Genomic DNA, 15,571 nt, shown 5'->3' with positions numbered 1-15,571 from the left:
AGTATATTTCAAGTTTTACGAGATGAAATTTGTTCGTTCATACAGGTTCTTGGATGATACGCGATAGGATATTGGTACACATCGCAAAATAACTGTTTGTGTGTAGGTACGACAGATGAGGCGTTTAAACGCTTCGAGACTTCAACTTGTTGTCGGTATAGTTTTGGATAAAATAGGCATTTAATAATTTGCCAAAGCCGAAATGGTTTCAGGGAATTTATAACGCGATGTAATTATAGAACAGAAAATGTAAAACGCTTTACTGCGTTGAAAATACCTCGATTATATTTAGGTATAAATAAATGGTAAACAACTCTCAAACTTGGGTAATATCATGCAATACCATCACCACCAACAACCAACACCGAATTAGAAATTTTCCCTCGCTAACTTACCCCACAACGCGGTATAAGAAGATTAAAAATTCCACGGCTGTAAAAACCAAGATAATAATGTTATTTCGAATTTATTAAAAATACGTACAAATAGTTAGGTAATAAAATATGGTTAAAAATACACGTAAAAATCGAAGCACTCTTTGCGCGGCTTTACACCATCGACCATTATCCGCCACCGATTAATTATTTTTACAAACCTCGCGGTTGTTTTGAAATCCAAACATCAAACGGAGGGATTAACAGCGTTTACGTTATTTTGTAAAACAATTTCGCTATCGTTTGAGATCATAATTGATTCCGTGCTAACGGCGGCCGTATCTCGAGTCTTGTTTTCATCCACGTCTCCCATCAAAGCTCGGTATTTCTTGGCTATCGATTCCCAGTCGGCCACGTTCTCGATTCGAGTGGTGTTTCCGAAGCTCAACTGAGACCCGAGAGGGCTTAGGTGGACTACGCCTACGGTAACCGAATCTGAAAACCAATCTCATTGATTAGAGTTTATTTCATTGAAGTATGTAGCTATCTAGTATCTACGTATTTATAATGCAGGATGTTTCAAGGTATAGGTACTGGTACGTTTATAAGTGAGATCTGTATCCTCTACCACCCTCATTATTCGTGGCTCATGCAACATGAACTGAGCCTAAAAAACGGGTTCGCTTCATTTCCAGGTCCATGTTTCATAAATTGGCATCATTCATAAAAGATTTTTAAAATTTATTTTCAAAGTACATAGTTGACATAAATAGGTACCTAGATAATTATGACGGGGAGGAGGGGTGGTGAGGAAAGGGTCATTAATCAAGCAGGCATCTCGATCGACAGATGAATATTTTACTGTGACACTGAGACAAAAAAAAAGTGAAAAAAGCATAAAAAAATAAACTACAAATATCATCCGATATTTACCTAGGATGTTGAATTTTATTTTTTGAGTTTTGATGAATTTTTTGAGACATGAAAAGGTCATTTGAATTTGATGATTTGAGCCCATAAAAAGGTAATCAGTTATTGAAAACTAATAAAATTTTATAACATTCGTTACCCTGCCATGGGTAACATGGCAGATTTATACGGGAGTAGTACCATTTTGTAGCTCTCATCACGAGGAACAAGGGGCACTACCTACAAGCCCCTCTATCTATTCATGGGAAGAAAGTACGGGCGTCTAAAGTCTAGAAAATGAGCAAAACCAAAAAATGAAAATTTGCCAAAATGAAAAATTTGATCTAGGGAACTTGTAGAACATTTTTTTAGATGAAAATTGCAATTTTTGGGATTAGCCTTCCTTCATTTTTGAAGGATCCATGCAATTCTGAAGTTTTGAAACAGATCAATTTGAGTAAATTTGAAATCAGAAATTGATCTGTTTCAAAACTTCAGAATTGCATGGATCCTTCAAAAATGAAGGAAGGCTAATCCCAAAAATTGCAATTTTCATCTAAAAAAATGTTCTACAAGTTCCCTAGATCAAATTTTTCATTTTGGCAAATTTTCATTTTTTGGTTTTGCTCATTTTCTAGACTTTAGACGCCCGTACTTTGCATTAAAATTGATGAAATTTCACGAGATTGACAAAATTTCGTTAAAATGGTTTCTCACTAAAATTGACAAAATTTTGCTAAAAATGATGATAACTATACTAAAATTGAAGGAACTCTAATATTGATACAAATTTACAGAAATGTTTACAAAACTGATTTAACGTTAAAAAATTGACAACATTTCACTCAGACCAATTAAGTTTTACCGAGGTTGACAAAATGTTGCTGAAGTTTACCTATCTTTGAGGTTTCTTTTTCTCCTGGTTGCCAAAACTTCGATAAAATTGATGAAATTTCATTGGTTAAGATTGATAAAATTATAGGTACTAAGAAGTTGTAAAATTAACATTAATTAAAATTGATGAAGTCTGTTTTCCACTTGAATTTACAAAATTTTTCTGTTATTGACGAATGAAAACAATTTTAATAAAATTGATACCAGCAAATTGATAACATTTTACTCATCTCGTATTTAATTAAAAACTAGATAAATTCAAACTAAAAATGATGAAATTTTACTGAAAATGATATCCATATATGTACTTAGTTTACTAAAATGGATAAAATTAAAATTTGATGACATTTTATTGACTGTTCATGAAATTTCACTAATCTGCAGAAAATAAATCTAACCAACGTACATTTTACTGAAATGGAAAATTTATAAAAACTTTACAAAAATTTAATGGAAAAAAAAGGGAAATATATATCGGCACGACAGAAAAAGTGATTCAAACGACAGGACATTTGAACGACAAAATAGGCTATTTCAACGACGATTTTTAACGACAGTTCAGCACGACAAGTTAGGTAATACAAACGACAATTTGATTTCATACAAACGACGAAATAAATGTAATCCACATCCAAATAAATTATTGCCCGCCTAAAAAGTAATTGCCCGGGAAAATAAATTATTCCCCGCCAAAAAAAAAATCGAAAAATTTACTCTTTTTGAAAAAAAACAACTTGTAAACAGGAATTTACGAGAAGAGAACGTTTGTGAAACTTTCCACCTCGTCGCGTCCCATCAGTAAAACTGATAGTACATTTAGGTATATAGGTGGGTAATTCTCAAAAAAAGGTAAAATTCGTAAACATGGAAAATTTCTCAGAGATTTTAGCATGAATTTTTCTTTTTTTCTGGTCCATTGAAAGATCACCCCCCCCCCACACATTTCACATTTGGTATTGAGATTTTTAGCCCCTCCTTTCATTGGTGTACATTCAATTTTATAGCCCAAATGTCCTTGGACTTGGTTGTCACACGTCATGTTTTTGAAAAGAAATGTTATTAAGTGTCATGAACTTCATTTTTTTGGAGAAAAATTGACATATTCCCATTATCATAGAACACACAGGTTTGAAAACTGTCACACACTTTTTGCGCCAATTTTAGAGCAATTTTTAATTATTTTTGCTAGCTTCCCAATCTAACATTTTTTCTGGTAAGTGGCAGGACTGGTTGACTGTTCTCATAGAAATGCTACCCCGTACCATATCAAAATTGACCTTTTTTTTTTAGAGAATTACCCAGGTACATACACTATACAAATTCTCGATTTGATTGATCTGAATACTTCTTCATACTTCGTTCTTCTGGAAGGTCAGCCAAATCGAAAAAAGCACTGCTGGTTCAGTAGACGAACTTTTTATTTTTAATTTTTTGTGACGTGCTTTTATAATTTTTCATGTCGTTCGTTTTCCTATAAACTTGCATTTTTTTTGTCGTTCATTTCTACATTTTTTTGTCGTGCACATTTCGTCGTTGAATATATTATATAGACGTGCAATAAATTATTCTGTCGGGCAATATCTTACATCGTCGTTCAAATTCATTTACTGTCGTTTGAAAACTTTTTTCGTCGTGAAATGATTATTTTCCCGTGCAATGTCCTTTTTTGTCGTTAAAATGCCCTTTTCTCGTCGTGAAAACGCCTTTTTCTGTCGTGCCAATAAATCACACCCGAAAAAAAATGAAATTTAACAAAAATTGTCCCAGTAAAAGTGATAAAATTTAACCAAAGTTGATAAAAATTTTTCTGAAACTGATGATCGATAAAATTCAACTAAAATTGAAGAGAATTTACCAAAGTTGAAAAAAAAAACTGTAGCCTTCTTTCATCGATTAATGATGATAAATTATCACTAAAATTGATGAAATTTTACAAAAACTGAACAAAAGATGTTGAAATTTCATCGATTGACGAACTTTTACCATACTAAAATTCTTAGTCACCAAAATTTATCATTTTCAATAAAGTTGACGAAACATTGTTGAATTTTACCAGAATTGAGCAAAAATTGTAGGTACACCAAGTCGCATAAAACAATGAAAACAGCACAAAAGTCACAATGTAGTAACACTTCAGTGCAATTAAGTAAGCAAAACATGAAAAAACTTAATTTTCAATGTAGCTATAAATGGCATTAAACAACTAAAAACTACAAAAGACATTTAAAAAACTCGAAATTTAAACAAAAATTTGCGAAACGTTGTTTAGTGACGACTTTGAAAGGCTAGACAGGTATGTCAGTGATCTCAAAAGGCCAGGCAGACGGGTCAATAACCTTAAGAGCCCCGACAAAAAGACAAGGGTCCTTGAGAAGCCAGACAGACAGATTCAATGACCTTAAGAAACCAGCCCACCAGGTCACTGACCTTTAGAAACCAGCCATAAAAACAGACGACTTTGAGAACCGCCCAGCCAGACATCGAGAACCAAAACAGACAGGTCAATGACCTTATGGGGTTAGACAGTCACGCAGACAACCTTGAGAGGCTAGACAGACAGGTCAGTATAACCTCAAGAGGCCAGACAGATAGTAGACGAGCTTGAGAGATCGGACAAACAGTTCAATGACCTTTACAGGCCAGACAGGAAGACGGACAAAAATTCTAAAAACTTACTGATACCCGGAAAAGTTGGACTAGATAGGTCAATAACCTACAGAGGTCAGCTAGACGTTTTTGAGAAGCTAGACAGATGGCTCAATAACTTTGGGAGTGCAGACAGACAGACAGACGGACGGACGACCTCTTGTAGAAGACATACTGACGGGTGGGTGGATCGTTTTTCAATTTTTTCGAATTTTGATGGACGCTACCAAAAAATTATGTTCAAATGACCTGAATGAAACGCAGAAAAAATTTCAAATCATTTGATCAACGTTAGATCTTCTTCCTCTCTAACTCGAGCTCAAAGTTTTGAAGTAGGTACCAATGTAAAGTAGTTCTTCAGTTGTTTTTTTGTAACAAAATGATCATATTTTACAGGAAAAAAACCAATATTTCGAGAACTCCAACATGATGGTAGAATAAATAAACTTTGAACTTTTCCAATGCCCTAAAAGCAATCCAAAAGACCCCATGAACTGAAAACAAAAAAACAAAACGATTGAAAAATACTTTAAAAACTTTAGCTCGGGCCGGGGGGGGGGGGCAAACATCGACTAAAAAATTAAAATTTTTCGTGCATCTTAATATTGAGGTCATCTGGCCATGATTTTTTGCTAGGGTCCATCCACATTCGAAAAAAGTTGAAAAACGACCCCCCCCCCCTAGTATTTGCTTACACTTTTCAACGACCAAACAAAATGTTTAAAAATTGATCAAATCTATAATATTAATTTTTAAAAAATCCCTCGTGCTCTCCTTATCTATGCTTTCAGAGTGATGAAGATATGCAATATTGCAATAGTACATGATAACTCGGTGAGAAAAAGACGTACTTCTACCCTGAAATACCCTGCGTTGATTAATAAAATCATGTGTATGTAAATCACAATATTACATACCTTTAGGAATCACTTGATTCTTCTTCACTTTGGCCAACCATCTGGCGCCCATTTTCGTTCTAGCGCTGAGACGATTTTTCGAATGGAAGTTGACAAGTTGCAAGAGACTGGGCTTCTTGCGTTGTTTTACTGCGGAGAAAAAAATACTCTCAATTAGAGATACAAATCGATTGAAAAAGTTTTTCTTCTTTCTCTCAATAAGTATAAAAGTACAATATCTAAGTACACTATAAGTAAGAAAATCGACCAGTTACGTACATTTTTGTTTGCACAAGTGTATCAAAAACATTAACCAAGTGGTAATCAAATTCAACGGCGATGGTGTGGTAGTAGTGCGGTGCATATTTCTGATCAACTTGGCCAAGCCGAATTTCCACTCGATGTCAGATTGAGCCTGAAAACACGACGATTTGGAAGAAATTTTTTCCACCGAGTTATTTTTGCTATTTGTTAAAATTTAATCAAGCGTAGAAAAAAGTTAATATCGACTGCGAAACTCGTGGGCGGCGCGTATAAATTCGACTTTATTACGCGTCGAGTAACACAAAAATACCATTTAGAAAAAAAGAAAAAAAAGGAGAAGAAATACGTAAACTTGGAAGGAAATACTTATACCCTGCGTATATTATTTTAAAACGACATTATTTCGTAGCTCATCGAATGGTAGGTATTTTATATTTCGTCAAGTTTGAAATTCGAATAATGCATACTTCGCCTTCGCCTCCGCTCAACTTTCAAAATGCCATAACCATGATAAATCGTTACACCGAGTCAGGAACTCGCCTTACATGACGCGTAATTACAAAATTATTACCGTTATTGATAAGTTTTTATCAATGAGGAAGTTCTGCCTTTTAAAATCAACCTATGAAAAAAAGTTGTTGAAAAGTTTTCGAAATTTTCATAATTTATGCGTTGAAACTTTTCACCAGCCGGAAATATGCCGAAGATGGGAGCTATTCAAACTTTAATTTAACTCGATTATCACCATAATACGAGAACTGGGAAAATATTCCGAGATGGAAAATTTAGGTAGGTGTATTGGAAAAGTAACTGGTGTCAAAGCGAAAGACTGTAGAAAGAAGGTCGTAGAAAAAAAATAAAAGATGGTTAAGAACTCACGAAGTGACTTCAAAATCACCTCTATTTCAATTTTTCGTTTAAAAAAAAATACATTTCGTAATTTTTTGAACACCCTATGGGCAACATCACCTGTCCATCAAACATCAAATTCGTTATTATCTTACCTGAATACGTTGATAGGTATCGCTCATCATAGCAATGAGTAAATTGATAAGCACGACGACCGAGACCAACATGTAAACACCGTAGACAATTTTGAAAAATACGGACACATATCCAGGATTACTATTGGCGTCACTTTGCAAACTCTCAGCTGTCGTTTGACCAAAGACGGCGAAAAACAACAACTCGAAGGCGGTTATTGGATTCATTTTGACTGAAACATAATTTCCACGTTTGTTAACTAAAAATAAAACGTGTCAATATTAATTATCGATAACGATCGTACCATCAGAGAACAGTTTCTTTTGTCCTCTTTCGTAAGTAGTTTTGTTAGGTTGATTCAGGGCTACGATATGCATCGAGAATCCAAACACGAAGATACCCAATACGGCTAAAAATCTGGCCAAGTCTTTCATCAAATCTCCTATGATAATAGCCCAAGGACCGAACAAATGATGGAACGAGAGGAAATCCAAAATTTGCACGCAGGCTAATAAAAAAGCAATGGCGAATAGTTGATTGCGCAGGTACATCAACGTGGGCCAATTGTAAGCTTCTACGTAGACTAGTCCGAGTAAATGGAACCCAACGCCGAAAATGCCGAATAGCAGAACAGCTACTTTGATCCAGCCGAGACCGCTTTTATCACTTGGGTTGGTTAATTCGAAGAGTAAAAGACCCGAAAGCCAGACCAGCAACACGTATTCGTACCAATAAGGGGTTAGGTGAGGTCTTTGTACAGGATAAATCGGAGTGATACCGACGATCATTAGTAAACACATTAGATATAAATGGGAGGTTAAATAGGACATGTATTTAATGATAGGAATTTGATGATATTTATGACCTAAGGATAAAGTAAAGCAGATCCAGACAGGTGGACAGAAAATAAATGCTAGGAACATGAGGATTGTCTTCCAAGCTGCCCAGTTTAAGCTTCCTTGCCACAATTCCTGTTCGAAATTAATGACAATTGGTTAAAATAAGTAAAACGATATTCTTGAAAATGGGATTTTCGAACGTTTTTGAAAATCAAACCTGAAGATACCGTTGGACAACTGTATGCGCGATCGTTTCTTTTTGTTCGTTTTCGATGAGAATATCGAGAAATTCGATGTTTCGTCGATCCGTTGCTGTGAGAATTTTTCCAGCCGAATCTGAACCGGCTGCTAATGCCAACAGTTCTGTGCCCATACTTTCGCATTGTTTTCCAGCTGCGATCAGGTCTTTAGCGCGCTCTTTTTCCTGGAAGAAATTTCACAAAAATTTTACAGAGTGAAAAATAAATACTTATTCGAGTTGAAAAGTAAGATTTTTAAAATGGTAAAGAGCTAAGGAACCTGGGTTTTTCATAGGGAATCTAACGAAGCTGATTTTTAGAAAATTTAGTGTATTTTCTGTAAGCTTCATTTGAGACAAAAAAAGAACCAAGTTTTCGAGAACAAAAAAATCTCCCCTTAATTTTTTTGTGTACCAGATTTGATTTTTGAAAAAATCAGGCCATTCATTTTAAACACGGAGAAATTCACATTTAATGGAACAATAGCAGACTACAAATCATGAATGTATTCCTAAAAATTATTCGCCTAAGCAGGTGGCTTGCCAATTTTCCATTTTCAATACTTTGGATTTCTTGATATTTGAAATCCAATTAAACCGTTCTTATAATTAGAGTGTTCAGATCAGATTAGGCATTTCGAACGCAGGTGAAACTCAGACTTTTAGTAGCCAAAATCAATTTTTATGACTTCAACTTCGAAAATTTATGAAAAAAAATCGAAATACCTATCTTGAAAACTTTAGACTACGAAGAAGTGTGGATTTGGTTTGAATTTGAAGGGATCAATTTCAGGACAAAATCAAAAAATAAGCATCAAGTATTCAATCACTTTTAGATTTTTGAAAACTTTCCAAAAATTGCAAAATCAACTTAAGGAGTTGAAATTTTGGTTACGAGAGTTTTGGAACATACTTTCTCCAAAAATATAGCTTTTTCAGAATAAAAGTTCAAAGTTGAATAGAGCTGATTCAAAAAATTATCACAGTAAAAAAACATGTTTGATGTAAATTTTTCTAAATTTTAAAAATGCGGAATTTAAATTGAATTCGTTTGAAAACCCTCTACAATCAATGTTTTAATTGAAAGAATTCCAAAAAACAAAATTTTTTTATATTTTCTGAATTGATTTTTTGACATTGGTAATTTTCAACATACGAGTACACCTCTTAACAAATCAATTTCAGAAATATTTTTCAATTTTCAATTTTTTTTCTTGATTCTTTTTATTTTGTTGTCACCAATTTTTTTTTTACAAAATGTTTTGTTCACGTCTTGTAACTTTTTTGCTTACTTAAAAAAAATTGAATACGATCTCTAATGATAATGTTTTTAACGTTTTTAATCCAATTTTCACCAAATTTTTCTGTAAAGGCGTTAGTACATATGTAGAATCCAGTAGATATTAAAAAAAAAAAACAGCGAATTTTGAGAGGAAAAGAAGAGAATGAGGATAATTAATAAGTTCTGCCAATTTTTTTGTCCATTTTGACTTTTGAACAATATTCGCAAAATTTTACACGATTTTTATATTTTTCGGCAGCGTTCAAGTTCAAAATAAATTACTGACTGTTATTTTTGCAAATTTTGTGATAATTTTAAGAAGTGTTTTCAATATTTTATGAATATTTTCACCTTTTTTAAAGATTTCTTGCTATTTCTGTTCAATCACTGTGGAATTATTGCAGTTTTTTGACTTTTAAACCAATATTTTGCATCATGTCATCTTTTTTCAAAAATAAAATATTTTTCCAAACTAATTTGTTTCAATTTTCAATCAATTTTGCCATTTTTCGGATTTTCTATTGATTTTAAGTTTGTCCGTATTTTAAATCATTTTTCAATATTTTACCATTTTTTGTAACATTTTATCAGTTTCAATGAGATTTTTCGTCAATTCTGCAGCTAGATTTTAGTTGAATTTAAGCAGTTTTTTTCAACTTTCTGCGTGGTCAGTAATTTCATAAGTATATATTTTGACAATATGATTTTTGAAATTTTTTTAATGAAGTAATGATCCAACCAATTTATGCCATTTTCCCAATTTTTTAAACTAATTGTCAATTTTATTTTCCCCGGATTTTCTGAAAAATACATTTTTTGGAAATTTTTCAACTAAAGTTTGTATTTTTCAACCTGAAAAACATTTTGGTCAACACTGCATATTTGCATCTTCCCCTTCCATCATCCCTTCTCACCACCCCATGGCCTGAAAAACGTACATTATTTGTCTCTAAATTTGGAACATTAATGAATAATCACAAGTGCAATTAATTCGTCATAAATTGGCTCAAAGGTTTTCAAGAATTCTCAAAAGACTTTCAAAGCTCAATGAAAGGTCCTAAACAACAGTCATAACCCCCCTCTCTTCATCGTAAAGAAATTTAGAAACCAAAAAATAACGTTACATAGGTAAATAATATTTAGATTCGACGAAAAATTTTTCATAATTTTTGTACACATTTAAAATTTTTGACAAAGATTTGAAGAAGCCCGAATCCACAAAAAAAAACTAATCTAACATCACGTGACCTTCAAAAGTAAACTCATATCGCAAGTACTCACTTTATTGGACATATTCACGTAAATACTCGAAAGTTTGGCAGCCGTATCCACCGGAGCAGGAGACACCAGAATGAATTCTTCGATAGGTTTGTTATTATGATTTTTGCTACAGACCATTAAATTGTAAACGAACTGAAAAAAAAAAGTCACATAGGTATTAAATTTTAACGCAAAAGATCCGCTGGAAAAAGGCAAACTAGGAAACGTACTCTTCGATCTTCCATTAAACTATACGTATCGTGTTCTCTGGTGAGTAAATATTCCAAAACATCGTTATGGCCTTCTTGAGCAGCAAACCAGATAGGAGCTGAACCATAATTAGTCTCAGATTTCGGAGAAGCTCCAGATTCGACAAGCAGTTTCACCACATCCAAATAACCAGCTCTGGCAGCACAATGAAGAGCAGTCCAGCCATTCTAAATAATTAATCCATTGTTGAATCAAATTTTTCTAAACCTTCCTTCGTTGAACAAAATAAAAAAGTCTCGTTACTTTATCAGTTTCATTTATCTCAGCACCTTGTCCCAAAAGAACCTCGACCATTTGATAATGTCCGTGAGTTGAAGCAATATGCAGGCATGTTCTGCCTCCTCGATCGGAACTATGAAGCAGGTCTGCAGCTCTCGAGAGTAATAAACTCACCGAAGCCACGTGTCCTCCGAAACACGCCAGATGAAGCGGATTATAGCTCTGAAACAAGATGAAATTAATTTCGCGAACGAGACGTTCAGTCATTAGATATTTTCGTATTGTAAAAGCTCGACTTACATTTTCATTGGTTACAGCTTCGACTTGTACTCCGACAGAGTTCAGCAGTAACCTGACTACGTTTTCGTTACCACTGTATGCGGCTAAATGCAAAGGAGTCATTCCGGATTCGGTGCCTAATTCGCCCAGTATACTTATACCGGTCGGGGCATCGGATTTAACCGTGGCTGGGATGTGAGATAATAATTCTCGAACGGTTTCTGCAATAAAAATCAATAGAGATATATTATTGACGATGATGATGATGATATAGGATTGAAAAAATTACTATTAAGTAGGCTCTAAGTGATACCTGTTTGTCCATAAAATGCGGCAACATGAAGGGCAGTTAAACCTAGTTTTTTACTCGATAATCTCAACGACTGAGTCGATCTGAGCACTTCCAATACAGGCAGGTGACCGTTTTGAGCAGCTAAATGCACAGCAGTGAAACCAGCCTGAGAATATTCGAAAATTACGTCACCGGTGCTTCATTAAATTTACAAAAGGTACGACTAGAGAAATCTAATTCAACTAGCCTTGTTTTCTTCGGTACACGATGCTCCAGCTCGAACCAACACTTTGACAACTTCAGCGTGCCCTCCTTCGGCTGCTAATTGCAAAGGAGTAGCTTCGGTTATCCTGTTTCGCGTGGAAATAACACCAGTTCGGTCAAATTTCATTAATTCTTCGATCACACGAACGGATCCTTGCATGGCTGCGATGTGGGCGCAGGTATTACCTCCCTAAAGACAATCGTGGGAATAACACGATGTAAAACTAGGATTGTTGGTATTTCTTTCGAGAGGTTGTTTTTCAACAAAAACTTACTTTTGTACAGGCCATTACGAGAGAAGGATGCTGTTGTAGGAATAACTTCACCACCTCCGGGTAGTTATTTTGAGCTGCGACGTGGATAGGTTTCTGACCTTGGTCATCTGTTGCGTCGATACTGGCACCGAGTTCTAGAAGCAGCGTGCAAACTTCCAGTTGGCCGGCGGCTGCGGCTAAATGCAGAGGTGTCTGTTTTCGTAGGGTTAGGATGTCGATAACGGCGTTGTGGTCGTGGACGAGAAATCTGAAAACAAATTTACACCATTACTCCATTAGGTAGGAAAATTTTTTTAAAATTTTCAAGCGTATTAAAATTGATCTAGTATTATAAATACCCCCCTCCCCCACACAAAAAAATTATCACCAAAAAATATTAAAAGAGGAAGTAAGTACTTAGGTATAAAAAATTTAGGTAATTTTTAATTCCACTGAAAAAAATTAATTAAATAAAAACCCTCCACGAAATTTCAAACCATAAAAATTGGTAAAAATTCTTTTGAAAATTTTTAATTTTTTGCTACCAAAAATATCTTTTATTTTTTGTAAAAAAACATTTAAAAAATTGAACCGTTAAAAATTACGAATAAAATTATAAAATTACACAATACTCCAAAACCAGAAAATTTTTTAACAAAAATTTAATTTAAAAAATGTTCAATTCGACAATAATTTGGGAAAACAAAAAAACGCCACGAGGCAAGAACCAACAATCCTTCTCCTCCTTCGTCACCCTAATTGGCTTTCCCATACGTCGAATTGTTTCATTGAGAAACTTTTCACCATCCACCCCGTTTCTATCACAAAAATTACATTTTCATCTCGACTAGTTCAGCATCAGCACTTCTCGACTATATCGTAAATTTGTCATAAAGTTGCCCATATTTCCTTCCTTTTGGTTTGAGAAATTGAAATTTCTTATTATAAAACTTCTTTTAAATCATATTTCAAACTGTGAGAAACATCTAGTCTCAAGTTTATGGTTGAAATACTATTGAAGTTATGCAGTCTCTTTCCACCCCCACATGTTTTTTAATATTGAACTTTTTCAATATAGAAACCCACATTGGAACATGCTTTTTAATTTGACGAAAACTATATTTCCATCGGACCAATACGTAGGCATATATTTCTTATTATTTCGTCAATAATATAATTTAATGGACGCGTCTCCATTTCAACGTTTTTTTCTCAAAATTCATTTTTTTTTTCGATGCAAATAAAAGAAATATATATTCTGTTTTTTATTCAATACAAATGGGGAAAAAATGCCCATTAACCTTGCTCATTTACGAAGGAGAAAAAAATTATAAAACCTATTGCGCTTCTTGTCGCGTAAAATTAATATCAAATAAAGAAAAATCTCCCTCGAAGGTCCATAAATTGAAAAAAAAAGTTCCGGAAAATATATTTTCGCCAAGACAAACTCGAGAAGATACGGACGTAAAATAGAAAAAAATAAAGAATGAAAAACGATGGCATGTTATAGGAGCATGTTTTATACCTTTTACACATGCAAAATGATAATTTTACGTTTATGTCGAATGGTTGTGTAGACTGGAAAAGTTCAAACACACTTTAAACATGATACGAAAAAAACCCACCTGCACAAGTCGGCGAATCCGTTCATTGCCGCCAAATGCAACGCAGTCCTGCCAACTCTTGTTTTACTGTTGATAAATGCTTTGTGGGTGAGTAATGCGTCGCATACCTGCGCAAATATTCTCGTTGAAATACAGTATTTAGAATTTTAGTTCCAATTTTAATGGGTGAGGTATTTTAACCTGTAGATATCCTCGATCTGCAGCCAAATGCAAAGCGGAACGACCTTCTAAATCGAAAACGTCCACTCTGGCGTGATTATTCAACATCGTATTGACCAATTCCATGTGACCTCGGTGGCACGCGATCAATAACGGAGTCCATCCGATGGTAGTCTGCTTATTCATCGCTTTCTGCACATCTGCGGTGCTCATGAATTCGAGAGTTGTGCATAATACGTCATTATTGCCAACATCCGCGCAGAAATGAAAGGCTGTTTCGTGGGTCTGCAAAATTAAAAGAAAATTAATCAAAGAATAAAATACAGCTCTGATAAGTTGATTTGGTCACTTACAGCTTTTTTAGCCAAAGTCACATCGATTCCATTTTCTAGCAATAGTTTCACTACATCACGATTGGCTGAGAGAGCAGTGGCTTCAGTGTTGACTTCTTCGGCTGCATAGTGGAGGGACGAAGCGCCATCTTCGTTTACACCATTTACATAAGAGGTGGCCACGTCTACACCGTCTCGAGCTTTTACGAATTCGATCAGTTGACGAACTACTTCGTTTCGACGACTTTGACAAGCCAGATGAAGCGGCGTTTCTCCTCTCTGTACGAAAATCAAATTAAATCTCACTCTTTACTATGTAGAAATTACCACACGACATATTCGACACTTCAAAGAGAAATTCCAATCAAAACGCACCTTATTAGTGAACAAAGGATCTCCGCCATCATCCAAGAGTAAAGACAACGTCTGCAAATTGCCATGTTTCGCAGCCACATGAACCGGAGTCTCGCCATCGTCTGTAGCCAAATTAGGAGCAGCTCCAGATTTTAACAACATGAGCGCGCATCTATCTCCGTCTTTCACTCTGGCAGCGATATGTAAAGGAGTTTCTTTCATTTTTCCACCTTATGCATGCACACAGAAGCGAAGACATCATCGTTTTTGGCGAAGTGTTCTTGACAATTTAAACCTACGCAGCATCACTTACCTCGAACGTGTACATCGGCTCCGAAACCTAGTAACGTTTCAACCACAGCTGGTTTACCGGATTCGACAGCGATATGCAAAGGCGTATAGTTATCCTGATGAATACAAACAAACGAATTAGACGTGCTGACTTGCAACTCGTCAAAGAAAAATATGTACCATAATATTGAAAAGCGAACAATGTGAAAAAATCTTCGATTATGTACATATATATACTCACGTTCGTCGTCACGTCTACTTTTTCTCCTTTTTGTAAAAGTGTGTTTATGATTCCTACGTGACCGTATCGAGCAGCAGTATGGATACTACGAGCACCACCCTAAATAACAAAAAAATTATCAGAGATTAATTAACCAGACAGTACGTGAATTGGTTTCAAAATAAATAATTCGGAACGCCTGAATTTACCTTATTTGGCATATGCAAGTAGACTCCTTTTTTGAACAGCATCATTGCGCAATCAGCATGCCCATTCAGGGAGGCGATATGCATCAAAGTACTGCCATCTTTTGTCCTTTCAAAAATGGAAGCCCTAAATTTATCAGCTAGAAGCTCGATTATGGTTGCGTGGCCATTCTCAGCAGCTAAATGCATCGGAGTCCGGTCTGTAACAGGAAATGGACAG

At 34.9% G+C, this 15,571-nt stretch overlaps 1 protein-coding gene across 2 annotated transcripts in view; it reads right to left on the bottom strand.

The window, feature by feature from the left end:
- Positions 1–447: 447 nt before the first annotated feature.
- The window catches only part of nompC (no mechanoreceptor potential C), a 36,322-nt gene continuing 21,198 nt past the window's right edge, over positions 448–15,571 (bottom strand). The window contains exons 9-28 of one of the 2 annotated variants that reach the window (XM_065360515.1): positions 15,355–15,551; positions 15,167–15,265; positions 14,948–15,041; positions 14,656–14,864; positions 14,302–14,559; positions 13,970–14,233; positions 13,790–13,896; positions 12,186–12,432; positions 11,894–12,100; positions 11,668–11,812; positions 11,376–11,575; positions 11,100–11,297; positions 10,817–11,023; positions 10,608–10,739; positions 8,024–8,230; positions 7,272–7,938; positions 6,988–7,199; positions 5,999–6,134; positions 5,741–5,869; positions 448–869 (exon numbers count right to left, since the gene is read on the bottom strand). In XM_065360515.1, the coding sequence (XP_065216587.1) occupies positions 622–869; positions 5,741–5,869; positions 5,999–6,134; positions 6,988–7,199; positions 7,272–7,938; positions 8,024–8,230; positions 10,608–10,739; positions 10,817–11,023; positions 11,100–11,297; positions 11,376–11,575; positions 11,668–11,812; positions 11,894–12,100; positions 12,186–12,432; positions 13,790–13,896; positions 13,970–14,233; positions 14,302–14,559; positions 14,656–14,864; positions 14,948–15,041; positions 15,167–15,265; positions 15,355–15,551 (4,163 nt within the window). In that variant the 3' untranslated portion in view covers positions 448–621. Of the gene's footprint in view, positions 870–5,740; positions 5,870–5,998; positions 6,135–6,987; positions 7,200–7,271; positions 7,939–8,023; positions 8,231–10,607; positions 10,740–10,816; positions 11,024–11,099; positions 11,298–11,375; positions 11,576–11,667; positions 11,813–11,893; positions 12,101–12,185; positions 12,433–13,789; positions 13,897–13,969; positions 14,234–14,301; positions 14,560–14,655; positions 14,865–14,947; positions 15,042–15,166; positions 15,266–15,354; positions 15,552–15,571 lie in introns of those variants that run through there. The other variant, XM_065360516.1, reaches the window with a different exon arrangement.

The sequence above is a fragment of the Planococcus citri genome, chromosome 4 (assembly GCF_950023065.1).
Source record: "Planococcus citri chromosome 4, ihPlaCitr1.1, whole genome shotgun sequence".
NCBI classification, from domain to species: Eukaryota; Metazoa; Arthropoda; class Insecta; order Hemiptera; family Pseudococcidae; genus Planococcus; species Planococcus citri.
The sequence above is the reverse complement of the archived record's forward strand: the minus strand, read 5'-3'. Positions and strand labels throughout refer to the sequence as shown.